General features: G+C 42.0%; 1 protein-coding gene across 4 annotated transcripts in view; it reads right to left on the reverse strand.

The window, feature by feature from the left end:
- The window catches only part of tnrc18 (trinucleotide repeat containing 18), a 59,966-nt gene extending 47,994 nt beyond the window's left edge, over positions 1-11,972 (reverse strand). For 2 of the 4 annotated variants that reach the window (XM_008415584.2, XM_008415582.2), the window contains exons 1-2: positions 11,663-11,972; positions 9,539-9,900 (exon numbers count right to left, since the gene is read on the reverse strand). In XM_008415584.2, coding sequence (XP_008413806.1) covers positions 9,539-9,746 — 208 coding nt within the window. In that variant the 5' untranslated portion in view covers positions 9,747-9,900; positions 11,663-11,972. Of the gene's footprint in view, positions 1-9,538; positions 9,901-10,207; positions 10,353-11,050; positions 11,515-11,662 lie in introns of those variants that run through there. The other 2 variants (XM_008415583.2, XM_017306234.1) reach the window with 2 other exon arrangements.
- Positions 11,973-15,058: the final 3,086 nt, after the last annotated feature.

The raw sequence follows: 15,058 nt of genomic DNA on the forward strand, positions 1-15,058 counted from the left end.
TGGACGAGGTGAAAATGGGACATTTCACGAGATTTAAAGAGATGAAGTGAAAACGGGGAGTCAGAGCAGCATAAATACTAAAAGAGTGGACTTTCTGCTGCTGCTGCTCTCTGGAAAACACATTTCATAACTCCCTCCACCCTTTCCCTCTGACTCATTTCAGAGCTTCATATGTTCAAAACATAAACACGATTGTGTTAACACACAAGGCATTCATTTGCATTTTCCAAATGTCCATGTTGTTGTTATGTGACAAAAATAGCATTTCCAGGAATTATGCCACACCGCACTTTGCCTACCAAATACTAGCTGTTTTGTGTTGCAACATATACTTCAAACAAAACGTAGATTACAGAAGGAGTGCTGTATGTGTGAAAGCACGAAGGAGAAGCTACAGACGAGTGGAAGGTTTACAAAAGCATGCAGGAGGAAAGAGAAAGATATTTTTGGCTGTAAAAAGGGAGTAGCTTGGATTTTTTCCAATCTGGGAATATTATTCTTTTAATTCAGGGCTGCAACTAATTATTCTGTTGAACATATTCACAGACCAAAAAGGTTTTCCAAATTAAATATAAAATGTATATTTTTTGTGCAGTTTTGGCTTCATTACTCCTCTTGAGTACGTTGGTCTTTCAGCAAATGGCCGTTTTTTTTGAGCCTGCATACTTGGTAACGATTAATCAATTACCAAGTTAGCGGATGATTATTTCAATAATCGACTAATCACAATTAATCGTTTCAGCCCCATTTTATTTTAGCAATAAAACTTATTTACATTTTACAGGACCACAGGCACAGATATTCTGCAGCGCTTCAAGCTCTCTTCTGAAAATAATCAATTACAAGAAGGCGTTTTTCCACCGCAGAAGTCTGAATTTGCTATGAATGGGAAATGTAGAAAAAGCACGGGTGTTACTAATAACATTATCACTGGCTCAGTGAGCCACGAGTGTGTGACAGCGATGTAGCACGACCGGGGAGATGGGACCAAACCGTCCAAAATCCAGCCGGACAAACAGCCAACGTCCCTGCCGATGTTCTCAGGATGGACGGAAAAAAATTTATGTGTCACAGTAAATGACGCACAGCTAGGCGGCGACGCGGATAAACACACATTTTCATAAAAATAAAGAAAGTGGGGTAAACTTTAAAGAGCTTGTAGAAACCAATCATCTGCCTTTTCTGAGTCAAAATACGACAATTTCACACAGACAAGTAAAAGTAACATCTTGATAATTTCATTCAAAATATCTAGAAATGTAGAAAGTTTTTACTTGATGCACAGATTTTAGCAGATATATGGTGGCTTTCAGGTGGTCATTTGGTGGAATATGAACATTTTTGCTGCTCAGGTAAAGTCTACACACAGAATCATGCCAAGAACAACAACTCTCTTCAGTAACTGTGACCGAGTGAAGATTCACTGGTTTTCGGTGTTTAGAAACGACAATACAGGAAACTATTTTCTATGACATGTAGGCGGTTTATTCAGGCTGCCAGAAAGTGAGAGAGAGCAAGACGTGCAGCAGATAAGAAGAAGGATTTTTTTGTTTTGTTTTTGTCTGAGCTTTTGGTCCCGGTCGGTAACGGGACACGGTGGTTTAGAAAATGTTGGAAGCCTTTTGGAAATCCCCATCTCTAACAAATACACACAAAAGATGATGTGTTGGTAATGAAAATCCTAATATGAGAAGCTCTAGACAGGAAGACTAGAAGAGACTCTGAATCCATATTTAACATCATAAAAGGGACAAACTATTATTGGTTTGTTTATTTTTATCTGGAAAAACCATGACAAATACTGTGATTCATTATCATAGCAACAAAATTATGGTTGAAAATGTCACTTTCCCTACTTCTTATTCTATGAGAGAATCAGTAAAATATATATAAAAAACCTGGAGCACAATTATTGCCAGTTTAGACATACAAAAGCAATATTTAACCTAATGGGTGTGTGGAAGAAACTGTATTTTTAGAGCAGCTTTTGTGTTTGTAGGATTTCATGATAAGCAGTGATATTTTCACAGAAATACATTTTATGGTCTCTTGGCTGTATCAACAAATGTTGTGGTTTTTAGGGCACCGCTGCCAGTTCCTGTAGTTTCTAAAGAGAAACTGAAATGATCTAAAATCAATCTAAAATCAGATCAAGCGGGTTTACAAAAACAGAGATCAGATCTCTTTAAGAGCAACATAACTGTTTAAAACCTAACTTGATGGGTATTTATTGTGTTGTTTACCATTTATTGTGGTAAATTTCTTAGAAACATTTCGGTTTATTGTCACAATAATTTCAATTAACGATGCTTAAGAAAAAAATAAAACCGTCCGTACTCCGAGGATTGATCATTCTTACCTTTTTGTTTTTACTACTTCTTCAAAATCTAAATACATTTGAAAATATGATTAAATGCAGTTCACATTTATTCAGCTGGTGTCCTAAGAAAGACCATTACAAATGGGAATGTTTTTAAAGAGCAGTATTTGTTAGTGGGGCTCTAATTGCTGTGTCATGCAGTTGCAGTCATACCTAAAAAAAGAAGCAATAAATAGATCTAATTGTCACTTTTATTGTTATCATAATAGTATCAAAGTATCACGATAAAACCTTAAGTACCTTAATATCAGTAACTGATCTGTGAGCACAAAAAAACAACACGCACAATAACAAAAACTCAAAGTAAACATTACATTCAAACTAAAGCGTTGTGAATCTGATCTGTTTTGTAGCGTTGCCAAACTTTCCTCCGTCTTGTTCAGCTGGAGTCGATTTCATCGGCTCAGCAGCAGAACGTGCGTTCAGCAGTGACTGGGTGTTTCTTTAAAGTCACCGCGCTTTATTTGGCTTATGGAGCGGAGTCATGTAGCCAAACAGACAGACAGCGCAGTGTGTGACCTTTGTGTGTTTGAGGCTGTTGTTTGCTTTAAAAGGGAGGGGTCTGGCCCAGGGAATGACTGAGCTAATGCTTTGGGTATTTCAACATGCCAAGGCTTGCTTGTTCTCTCTCTCTCACACACACTATCCAATCACTCTTATGTTTGACAGGTGTGTGTTTGACGGTGTGTGTGTGTGTGTGTGTGTGTGTGACAGAGAAAAGAGCGTAGTTTGTCTGTGTGTGACAGGTTTATTGTAGCAGGGCAGCACTGCCTTGTGCATTCTCTTAAGGAGGCTGGTTTTTCTCCTGAAGGATTCAATTAATCTGAGCGAGGACGTGTCCGAGCCACATCCTCCCACACACACACACACACACACTCAGAGGTCTGTGCTTTGAATACATATAAGCACACACGGTCATCACATTAATTCAAACAGAAACACTAAGCGAGCACTGGGGAAGACAAACTGATACAGAAATCAGTCGTCTGCCCTGTGAACTCCATGAATTACAACATGCATGTGCCCTTTCTGTGTGTGTGTGTGTGTGTGTGTGTGTGTGGTGGGGGGAGTCGTAGGGAAATAGATTGAGAGACCAGCAGGGTTACCACATTTACCTAACTATATGAATGCTTTGCGGCCGAGATAAATCTCCTGCTTTCTTTCTAGAGTCCCCGGGGAAAACCCCCGGCCGTAGTAACCGCACTAAGCAGAATCACATGTCCCTACGCACACACACACACACACACACACACACACACACACACACACACACACACACACACACACACACACACATTTTACACTCACGGACACACAAGCAGCAAGCTCAGCTCGTAACCTTCGAAGAAGACGAAAACACAGACTTCCACCTTAGACACTGTGCCCGTTTAATTCCCCTTCCACATTGGTCTCCAGCTGTTTTCATTCCCCTGTGAAAGCAGCACCACAGATACATGAGTCTTAGTCCCAATCTTTTCCTCTAAAAACACACCTACTGGTCTGCAGAGACCAAACTGAGCTACAACACATCTGAAGCTACACGATTCTCCCCAACAATCACTAATGGTGTTTTCTGTGTCAAACGACACAAACCAATTTAAAAACTTGTTCCCCGCCTCGCCTATGGTGGCGCTGCACCAAGAGTCACAGCAGGAAGCAACTTGAAAAACCTCTCAAGACGATACGAGTTCAGCGTCCTTCACAAAATGTAAACGGAAATAGAGTAGCGTCACATTTTAGTAGTAGTAGGATTTCCATTTATACCATTTCCCCAGCTAGTTTTGGTTGCATTTACCCAGAATGCCCTGCGATATAGTACACTTCCTGTTTTTGGAGTGGTCTCCAGTCCACTTGACATTTTATATCTATTTACACTACATCAGAGTTCATTTGAACCAAACCGAGACCTAGGTTTTTAGTCAGACTGAAGTTAACATTTTTGGGCAGCATAAGAGTTCGATTGTGCATTCACAACTCAAAAAACAAAGCGGACTTTCTACGACAATCAAACTAGATTTTAATTAAAGTGGACCAAACAGAGCTGGTGTGAATGCACTCCAAGTTTCTCTTGAAGCTACTGCCAAGAAATAGTAAAGTAGCATTGCTTCAGACTGAAGCGATCTGAAAAGAAATGTTCTCACACTTGCTATAAACGGTGAAAAAGTTTTAACCTAAATATTTAATCTGAATACCCAGGAGCATAAATTCCTGATGCTGTGAGGCGCTCTGCTGCGCCGCTTCACTGGTCAGAGAAATAAAACCATTTCCAGGCTCCTCTCCTCACATTTACACATTTACACTTTGTTGTGTCTTAGTGTCTCTACAGGAAGAGGACAGATGGCCTCAATCTGGAGACAGAAATGCCGGTAGAAGGAGGACCAATTAAAGTAATTTTATGTTCGTAAACACAAGCTACTCCGGATAAAGTTCAGTATATAAAACAGAATCGGCTGCGCAAAAACAGGAATTTGTTTAAAGTCTTCATAAGTCCTCCCTTCTTTGACTGGGTTGCACTAGCAGCCATTCAGAACAGTAACTGGAGCCCAAGTAAGGCTTGCCTCGCTCAGGCTGAATAAGAGCGAGAGAGAGCAAGACTTCCAGCAGAAACCAGGAAGGCTGGATTCGTCACTGCAAGGTCCGATTCTTTTCAGCTTTCAACTTCATGCCCTCATAAAGATGTTAGATTTAAAAAAGGTTCACGTAACAGAACCCCAGAGTTAAATGACCTACGATCTCCAGGGACACATTAAGGATCCGAAGCACCAAAATCGTCTTTCGCCGACGTAGATCCGTGACGAAAATTGAGTCATTTGTTTTTTTGGGGGGGGTTTTGCATGCTGAACTCGATGGCCAGGTCCTGGTAGAACCATTTCGACAGAGCTCTGTGTGAACTGTTGTGTGATTGGTCAGTGGTTAGTTGCCCAAATGATTTTGTCTGAGGTATTTGTAAAACCGTGTTGAGCAACAACTTCCGTCACATGAAGTGAAGTGATTATACAAATTACTACAGACTGCTCAGAGGAGGGATAGACGTTTTTTTTGCAGAGATGTAGCACGAGCAAAAGCTGACATGAATCTACATGCGGCTGCAGAAGTAAATATGGATGCTACATATTGTCAACACATACGGATCGATTAACAAGTGGTTGTGCACTCAGAGCAGACTGCTGCCGTGCTTCTTTCATCCATTTTTGCTATTGATCTCGGCGCTTTCCGCCTCCTCTTTTGCAGAACTGCAAGTCCGTCGCAGAAACGAGCCAAGAGTTCGATGACCAGTCAGACGGAGGTTGCTTGGGAAAAACATCAAAAATGAATCCCATTCAGGACAACGTATGGATCTTTCCAGGGTCTGACCTGAATAAATGCATAAAAATAAGAAAAACCCATTTAAAAAAACTGAACTGGGTCACACGTGCACAGAAAAGTCGGACTCGACGTAGAAAGAACTTAAAAGTGAAATCCACAAGTTTCTAATCTGACAGATCAGAACTCTTATTACTCCGTTTTGCCACCTCTGGTTTCCATAACGACAAAAGATTACACAGCCTATTATTGATGTGGCTTGAGTGCTAGTCTCATTTTTATCTCTGTTTGTTTTGTACAAAGGCAAATCAGTTCTACCTAAAACAGAAACGTAGCACTCAAAATGAGTGTCTTGTTTTACTCAGTTATCTGTTTATCACATTAGCAATGTTATATGTTGAGCAAAAATATAGTTGCAATTATGTTTTTTTTCCCCCTTACTTAAATATTTTAAAGAAAAATAGGACAGATTAATAACTAGATTGTGTTTTTATTGGTATACGTTCATCTAAATGCTGTTTTTTTTCCAGTTTTCCTCCAAAATGATTTATGAACAACATCCGAGTGCAACGATTAAAACTCATTAGACTGTATGGGATGAATAGGATTCGCTGAAAACTAATATACAGCTGAACCGTGCACTCAAATGTGTTGCTGGGATCAATTATGTCATCAGAGAAAACTTAGAAAACATTCTCGCTAGTTGAACAAGAACTACTCGGAAGACGTAAATAGTCGACTCTTGTCGAGATCTCGGCTCTAAATTAGGAAAAGAAAAAAAACAAAAAGGCTTCTCGACTTCTGTGAAAGCCGTGTAAACGAAAACAGCGAGAGAAATCCCTCGACTGCTCCCACTGCATGTCGAGCAGAGGATCTGAGGAACAGCAGCTCATTTTGCTTTTACTGGCTAATTATTATGTAATAAGCCTGCATAGTGTGATTACAAACCAGGAAGAAAGATTTCTACCCCTTCTTTTTTTTTGGTTATTGTAATGTGTGGGGATTTGACAGAGAGCAGCGCTATAAAGCTAAATGACCCGTGTCGCACCTCGGTCTGCTGGTGGGGGGGAGTGAGAGAGAGTGAGAAGGTCACCGTGTGGGCAGAACAAAATACATCCCAGTTAAAAACGAGTGCTTCATCCACCAATCCAGACTGGAACGGTGGCTGGGTCAATTCCATCAAACAGACCCCCCCTGCCTCCACCAGAACCCCCCCAGTCCGCCCCCGCCTGTACACCGCCCTGGGCTCTGCGTCGAGCACGTTCTGCAAAAGCACGGCCTGCACACACACCACAAGCAGTTTTCAGCTCGTTTCGGAGCCACAGGAGAGGAAAGAGGAGAACGTCGCGTCATCCGAACCGAAAGAGTTTTTAAACAGACACGCCGTTTTGTGTCGCTCAGGCACACGTTGGCTTCAAGGGCTGCAAAAAAGAAGAAGAAAAAAAATCCCATTCATCTAAAGCCTGCAAGAAAACCCCCGCTCTGGTACTTCTCCCTGCAACAATGCGTCCATCAATCATCGTAACACCCCTCACTGTGAGCTGATTTCATCTCTGACACCTTTTCTTGTTTGCGTGTGTGTGTATGTGTGTATAGAGTGTGTGGGCTTTATCAGAGTGTCAAATTAATGCTTCATCAGAGCCGTGCCATTCGAGCCCTGACTTTACTGGAACCCCCGGTCCCTCCGCCTCGACTCTAACTCCAAAGTCGCCAAAAACTGGAAGAAAACATCCGGGGTCGCGGTTCACAAAGCCAGGAAAACACACAGCTGTCATGTTATTGTTGAGTATCGCAAACGACTGTCAGATATCCAGAACTCTTGAGCTCTAAGACCACTAATAAATAAATCAGGCCTAGTGGGAAAAAAAAGCGTGTGGTTTTGCACCCACTGATGTAACCGTGTGATTCCATGCAGTTTTAGTTTGGGGTCATTTCACTGAATTCGAAAACAGAAACTGCTATTTTGCCTGGGTTGGTGTTGGATTCTCACGGTATAACCTTGAGTAAAAATACCTCATTTATTGTGATAAAGCTCGAATTCTGATTCGTCGTCTTTACGATAAATTCCAATAAATGATGTTTAGAAACTTCCAAAACTGTCGGTATTGTTTTAGATTGTTCCTTTTACCATTTTCCTCCAGTGTTTGTTCAATGAGAATATCAATGAATATCAATAAATTTGAAAATGTGATTAAATGCAGTTGGCGTGTGCAGCTTAGAGACACAAATCACACTTATCGTATTACAAATTGGAATGTTTCCAAAGTATTTATGTTTGTGGGGCAACGATTGCCAAAAAACAGTAAATATACATAAAAATAGTTCTGATGTGGTTCTGGTACCACAAACAGTACCAGAAAACATCATGATAAACTTTAAGTCCAGGTTGCACACCCAAGGACTAAAACAATTTTACTATTAGCAAAACTAGGTTATTCACAAAAATTGTACCCATCTTCATTCCTACGTAGCAGAATATTGCCACTTGAAATATTTCCAAACAGCTAAATCTGTCTTTCAGCCAGTTGACCAGCAGTGCAAAGCAAAAAGCGCTGTGTTAGCGATTCCTCTTGCATCTCATTAAACAACATTTGTACTGTAGAAACAAGAGAAGCAACAATCAAACCCGACACTGGGTTCTGGCTTCGTTTAAAGCCTGACCTGCAAACTCAGATTTGGGGTAAATTTAATTTGTTTTCTTAAGAGCTGTGACACATTAAAGCAATAAATAAAAAAAAGAGTTAATTCCTCCTTGATACTTGAAGCAAAATCAAAGCTCATGTTGATGTTGATCTGCTGCTACGACTTAAAAATCCTTAGCAGGTGAAAACATTTTAAAAACTTTGGCGTGATCTCTGCAGAAAACCAGCTGCAAGTAACCGAGTCAGGATTTTTGTTTTCCATGGAACGTCCTTTCCATTTGCCCAACATACAGTTACAGGATAGCCAGCTCACTCCTACCGTGCATCACAATACCGTGTGCAAACATGCACTGCCTTTGCTTTTTTAAAAGCTTGCGAGACTAATACGGCGATGAAAGCAAGAGGAAAATCACCAGCTATACATCAACCGTATTTGATGTACACACATACACCTGCATGATGGCAGTCACTGGATCTCTCCTTCTCTGCTTTTCTTCAAATATCCCCCTGGGAGTTTAGAGCTGCAGCAGAGAGAGAGAGAGAGATGTCCAACAGGGGAGGAAAAAATGATGCACAAAAACAAGAAACAGCAGCTATGTGACAAATGGTCCATCACTGGAGGCTTTTTACTCCAAATACGGAACCACCGTCATTCTTCCCTCACACAAACACTCAAGCCATTTCAGTCCCCATGGGTAAACAGCGCTCTGTCATCCCTCTCTATAAGGTCACACAACTTCCACCATTCCCACTCTCTGCGGAACACACAGAGCGCAAGCTGCGTTTGCTCTCCCACCACTAACAGCGTAATGATCCGCATGCAATCAACAGCCCATTGCCACCTAACCCGCACCGCGCTGCAACAAAACAACCCGAGCACACACCAAAGAAATAAAAACACACACACACACACACACACACACACACACCTATCTGTGCCCGAGAGAAGGACGGACGCTTTGCTTGTGCTGGAAACTGCCAAGTAATTTTCCGCCGCAGAGGCTGACAATCCTTTACATGAGCTGTTTACATCTAAAACTTGCCTCGGTGTCATGAGCGAGTATCTACACGAAATCTACCTTTACGCTCTCACCGAAAGCCACAAAACTGTGCAGATTTTCTTCTTGTCGTTGCGCAGTCAATGTGTTACGTCTATACCGGTTTCAAAAGTCAACCTTCTTCGTGTAAAAAAAATAAAAAAATGAGCACTTACTGTGGTGTGAATGTAGGTTAATGGCCGATGGGAGAAATTTCCCGGAGTGGAGAGGCGGCGGGTGGCTCGCGCCCAAGTGGCCGGGCGAGGGAGGGATCCTCCCGGCCGCCGCCGCTGCTCCGAGTCGGTGAGACTCCATGGCGAGCCCCGCCAACAGCGGCGGGGGGACGTGGACGGATCGAGGAGGACCGAAATCTCTGCCATCCATTATCCACAGATGGGAAAGTTGTTGCAGAAAAATGCGTCCGTTCGGATAGGTCCCGGAAAATGTAAAAAATAATAATAATAAAAGCCAATTCTGGCTATAATAGTGTCTTTAGTTTCCCAGGCGATTCGGACTCCTTCTCAGCCATACTGCTGACCTATATATATATATGAAGAAAAAAAACAACAAAAAAACACAAGATAAACATCACTCGATGCAGAATCCTACAGCAGACCAAAACTATGCTTTAGTTTCGGGATTTCTCTCTTTTCCAGCGACAAGGCGGCCCATACCCAGCAATGACGCAGTTTATAAAAACACTTCAAAAACTACATTCGCGATAAAAGCTGCAGTCGAGCGTGGACCGACCGAGCTGCCCCCGGTTGTATACCAACTGCAGACTAAAACAGGAGTCAAACTTAACGTGTATAATTTAATGTTTCAATGCCTGAACGGTACTCCACCTCCTCCTCCGCCGCCGCCGCCCCCTTCCAACCCCGCTGCACACCGAGCCATGCAAGCCGCCCTGGAGCTCCGCAGGAGCGGCCAGCTGCTCTGAGCTCGCCGCGAAAACGCCACCGGATCCCGCTACAGAAACGTAAAACGCTCCGCTCTCTTTTTTTTTTTTTTTACTTTATTTTTTGAAACAAATCATCTACTTTACATACATCCGACAGTCCAGCTGCCTTCACGGCTATCTTGGAGAGGGGTGGGGGAATGTAAACCAATAGTCTGTCCAGAAATACTAAAGGGCGCATCAAATATAAATTTCAAACGGTTTAAAAATAAATAAGGTTGTGGAAAAAAAAAAGAGCATGCATCATTAAACAGCAAGGGGTTAGCGGTGTTTTGTTGCCCACGCATGTAAATTTAGTACGGTGTTGCTTGACCAGTGGACATGGGTGCTGACCAGAACCTAACTAGATTGAACATCTACCACCTGAAATGTGACTGAATCTTCACATTAGTAGCACTTTGTTATTTTATTTACAGTCTGGGAGCATCGCAGCGACGGTGTTGATGTAGTTCCAAGAAGAAAAATGTTGTTGTTTTTTTATACCGAATTTTGATTGGACATTATTTCCCTGTATTACAGAAATCTACATTAGTCTATAATAATAATAATAATAATAATATTTAAAAATGACTCGATTATAAAAAGTTAGTTAGCAAGAAGCTGCGACGTTAATCCAAACAATGTGCTAGAATGGGTCTCGTCGTTTTAATCACTAATGTGTGAGAGAGAGAAATAAAAACTAATTGGAAGTTATAATTAAAAATCTATTTCAAAACAAACCTAAATTCACCTTCAAAGGCTGCAGGAAAACACATTACACCAGCGACTCGTGATATCCAGGCGGGCGGGATCAGAAGAGAGCCTCGCTCGGAAGAAGAAAAGAAAAAAAACAATAACCCTTATTTTTATTTTGTCCCTTTTATGAAAACATACTGGACAAATGTTGCCTTTAATGCCTCTGAAAATGAGTTACAGTGTTTCCAACTCGGGTCTGATCCCCTGCGGCACGGCGGTGGTGGCTGCGGCCGCAGCGGCGGCAGCAGCAGCGGGCGGAGGAGCTCGGCATTTCAGCCACGTTTCAAACTTTTCTCGCTTCCATTAAAGACGCAGAGAAACTTTCTCGGAGGAAACGTCTTGAAAGCGGCGGAGTAAAGCCAACATGTCGAGCGTAGAAAGAAACACATAACCTCCGCGCCCTTTTGCTCGTCTTTTTTTTTTTTTTTAACAACCTAAATTCGGTTTTAAAACACCGACACCAGTTTTTTTTTGTTTGTTTTTTTTTTTGGCTGGAAAAAGAAAAGCTGAAAAACTAAAAAAAAAAAAAAAGAAAGAAAAATAACACTCCGAGCGCTTACTTCTGCGAAGAGAAAATGTCGAGGAAGAGAACTAAATAAATGCAAACCTTTCTCAAAATTCATCCAGGCTGCTGGAAAAACTGGAGTAGTCCATTACAGGCTGGTCCGAAGGTAAACTGGGGGGATAACTCGGGGGGGAGAGAAAGCCCCTGACGCGTCCTGCTCAGCAATGAAACACAGCATTGTTTTACAAGCCCCGCCCACCTCCTTCACTACCACACAAACCCTGTACGTTTCAAATAGCCGGTCTCTGATTGGCTGAGCAGCCTGTCAATCAACGTCCCTGGTGCATTGAAAGAAAAAAGAAAAAAAAAACGCACTCTGGCCGCTCGCCAGCACTATAAAACCAATTATGGAGCAAGGAGGCAGAGCAGTTTCAAGGTCCCCTCTCCCTTCAAGACTGAGCGATCAAAACAAGGAGAGGGACTAGTTTTCAGAGGGGAGGGGTTGTGTTTAGCTATGGAGGGCGGTGGGGAGGCTTTACAGTGGACCTCAGTTCTCATCAGGAGAAGAGAGTGAATAATTAATGATTAACCCGAGTAATGAATGACTTTCTTTGCTTTTTCATTTCCTTTCAGAAGGATTCGGATCGACATGAAGGTTTATCTTTAGCTTTTCAAGCGTTTTCTCGTAAACACAGCGTTCTGGGCAATTTTAACATTCAATACTGATGACCACACCTAAAAAAAATGTCCTGCCCTCATCTACCAACAGTGATGGTTTATGATACAGGGCTGTGGAGCTCTTCACCCAGGGTGTTCTTGCTTCACGGGGTGGCACCAATGCTAGAAAACAAAGTGATCTTTCTTTATATCTACTGTAAAAAAAATTATAATAATAATAATAAAGAAATATGAGTGTGCACAGTGGGTGGTTCACAGGTTGATGATGCTAAAGTTCAGTGCTAATCTAAAGAGCTATTTTGCTGTAATCAAGGAATTTGAAATCATTGATTACCTGAAATGCAGAATTGAGTCAGGCCCAAAGCAGAACACATTGTTTAAATTAAACTTTGAGACCCTTTCAAACTCAGCATTTTTGACAACAGGGCAACCTTATATTTAGGAAAATGTAAAATTCATACCATCTATCTTTCATCTAAGTTTTTACTTCAGGGTACAAGAGGTTGCTTATTATTCTACTCCTTCATTTTGTATCTTTATTTGATGTTCTACATCAGTGGGGTTCCCGACCATTCGGGCTTCTGAGCCACAAAATGATAGCAGACGGTTTCATGACCCAAACTATTAGTTTTGTTGCGAACCCAACATTAGGAATCAGCGTTTTACATTTTCTGGTACAAAATATAGTCATCTGGGACATTGCAGACAATTGGCACCCACCACTGTACTGTTTCTGCTGTAGTTCATAAGATGGAAAAGGGTCTAAATTGGGAACAGAACCAAAACGGAGTGAAATAACATGCAAACTGCACGCAGAGAGACCCACAGCCAGGATTCAAACCCAGAACCAAACATACATAAACTACAGTTCAGCATTTTTCCTACTATTTATCTCAATGGTCTTTTCTCTTGTTTACATTTAACTTGCATAGAGTAGTTTGTTTTTACAGGGATTAAAAGGAAGTAGGAAGTGATGTTATTTTCCATCTGGCCCCTAATTTGAAAACTTTCTAGGAAAGCCCTTGTTGACAGATCTCAAATAAACCACAGTTGTGGCTTCGTGGTGAGAACAGCACAACATAAAGTCAGAGAAGATGGCTGCATGGGGTAAATTAGTGAAAACATATTGTTTTACCCTTTCTTTCTAAGTTGTTTTACTATGATGCTCAGTCTTTAACCTTACATCAGAAAAAAAAAAAAAAACGTAAATGAAGACAACGAGACATCTTATTGTGGGAATCGTGGTGTCATCTTCCATGAAGTCGTCTCTCTGCGTGGAATAAAGCCCGGCTTTGGGTATGTAAATGTGAAAAGCCCCGCAGGCTGAAGGTGACAACAAGGCTGGGCGTCCAACTTGAGCGGGAACAAACACACGGACATTTGCATAAGAAGAGGAGTGAAAGTGCTGTAGCCTACTCATTTAGTAGTGTTATGTTAAAATTCGTGGTGGGGCAGAAAAGGGTGCAGGTAGCCTTGGGTGTAGGAGGGAGGGCTCCGGCTGCTAAATTCCCCCCAACATGACCTCACTGTTGACCGCACGGCCAGGGAAGATTTTGTTATCCATAAGTTTTCTTTGAACTTCCCTCCCCACGCTGCGTTACTTTCTTACAAAATGTTGATTAGATTGAGAGAGAGAGAGAAAGAGAGAGAGAGAGAGAGAGAGAGAGAGAGAGAGATATGAAGCGGTTTCAAGTTGCCCGTACCTCTCTTCTGGCCACCCCTCCTCCTGCAGCCGACTGGTTTCAAGGCGACCCGCCGATAGAGGACGAGAGGCGGCTTCGGCGCGCAGCAGAGAGAGTCGCCGGAGAAACCGCGGAGGACGCTGCCTTCACAGCCGCTTTCTCACGGCGAAAACGAGCGCTGCTGGTGCGGCTGCGAGCGAGCGGAGCGCCGATACCATCACCGCTCACCCCGTTGACCTGTCCGCTCGCTGCCTGCCCCTGTCACCCCGGACGGGACCCGGGGAGGGAATTACCAGGCGGTGATCAGAGTGATGTCCCGGTCCGGCCGGAGGGGCGGTGCAAGCCGGCCTTTGTTCTCCAAGTCGCCCCGACTGGGAATTCAAACAATGCCTTTAAATTAGCGCCCCATTGTTGCTCTCTTTTCACCCCATGCGAGAGAGGGAGGCAGGTTTCATCCTCTTTTTGTTGTTGTTGTTATTTCGTTTTTTTTTTCATGTGAATTATGGCGGCGTCCACTGGGCTTTGAGGTGGGTGACTGTAGATTTAAATTGGCGGCCTTTGTAGCACTTTTAGTAAACTTCTCATTCACAATTCAGTAAATCGCTACAGCAGAAAACCTCTGTAGAGGTAGAATATCACCTAAAAGCTCATTTATGTTACTCGGTTATTAATAAAAAGGGAACATTCTATTATTAGGCACACGGTGGCATATTTAAATAAAAATTCAAAATGTGTGGTAAAAGAAATTGCTTTATTGCAGAAATGTTATATTACACACGTGATGGTCAGCAGACTGCTGACTAGCTTCCCATAACAACCCACTGATAAAGAAGCTGAAGAAAGTTGAGGGAAAGTTGAGTGGATGGGAAAACTCTGGGGCACAACTGGAACAAAGCTGTTCAATAGGCTATATTTCTGTATTAAAGTGTATTTTTTATTATTATAATTTCTAATTTTCTAATTGTTTAAAATGTGGGTCTTCATTAGCTGTACATACATAAATCCCAGAAATGCATGCAAACACATCACTGTGTATATAATATAAATCAGTGTTTGAGTTTCTTTTTTTTAAAACAGTATTCTGATTTATTGAGCTATGCCTGCTAGATACACATTTATGGTGTTTAGAAATATTTAA

This window comes from Poecilia reticulata, linkage group LG8 (genome assembly GCF_000633615.1).
Source record: "Poecilia reticulata strain Guanapo linkage group LG8, Guppy_female_1.0+MT, whole genome shotgun sequence".
NCBI lineage: Eukaryota > Metazoa > Chordata > Actinopteri > Cyprinodontiformes > Poeciliidae > Poecilia > Poecilia reticulata.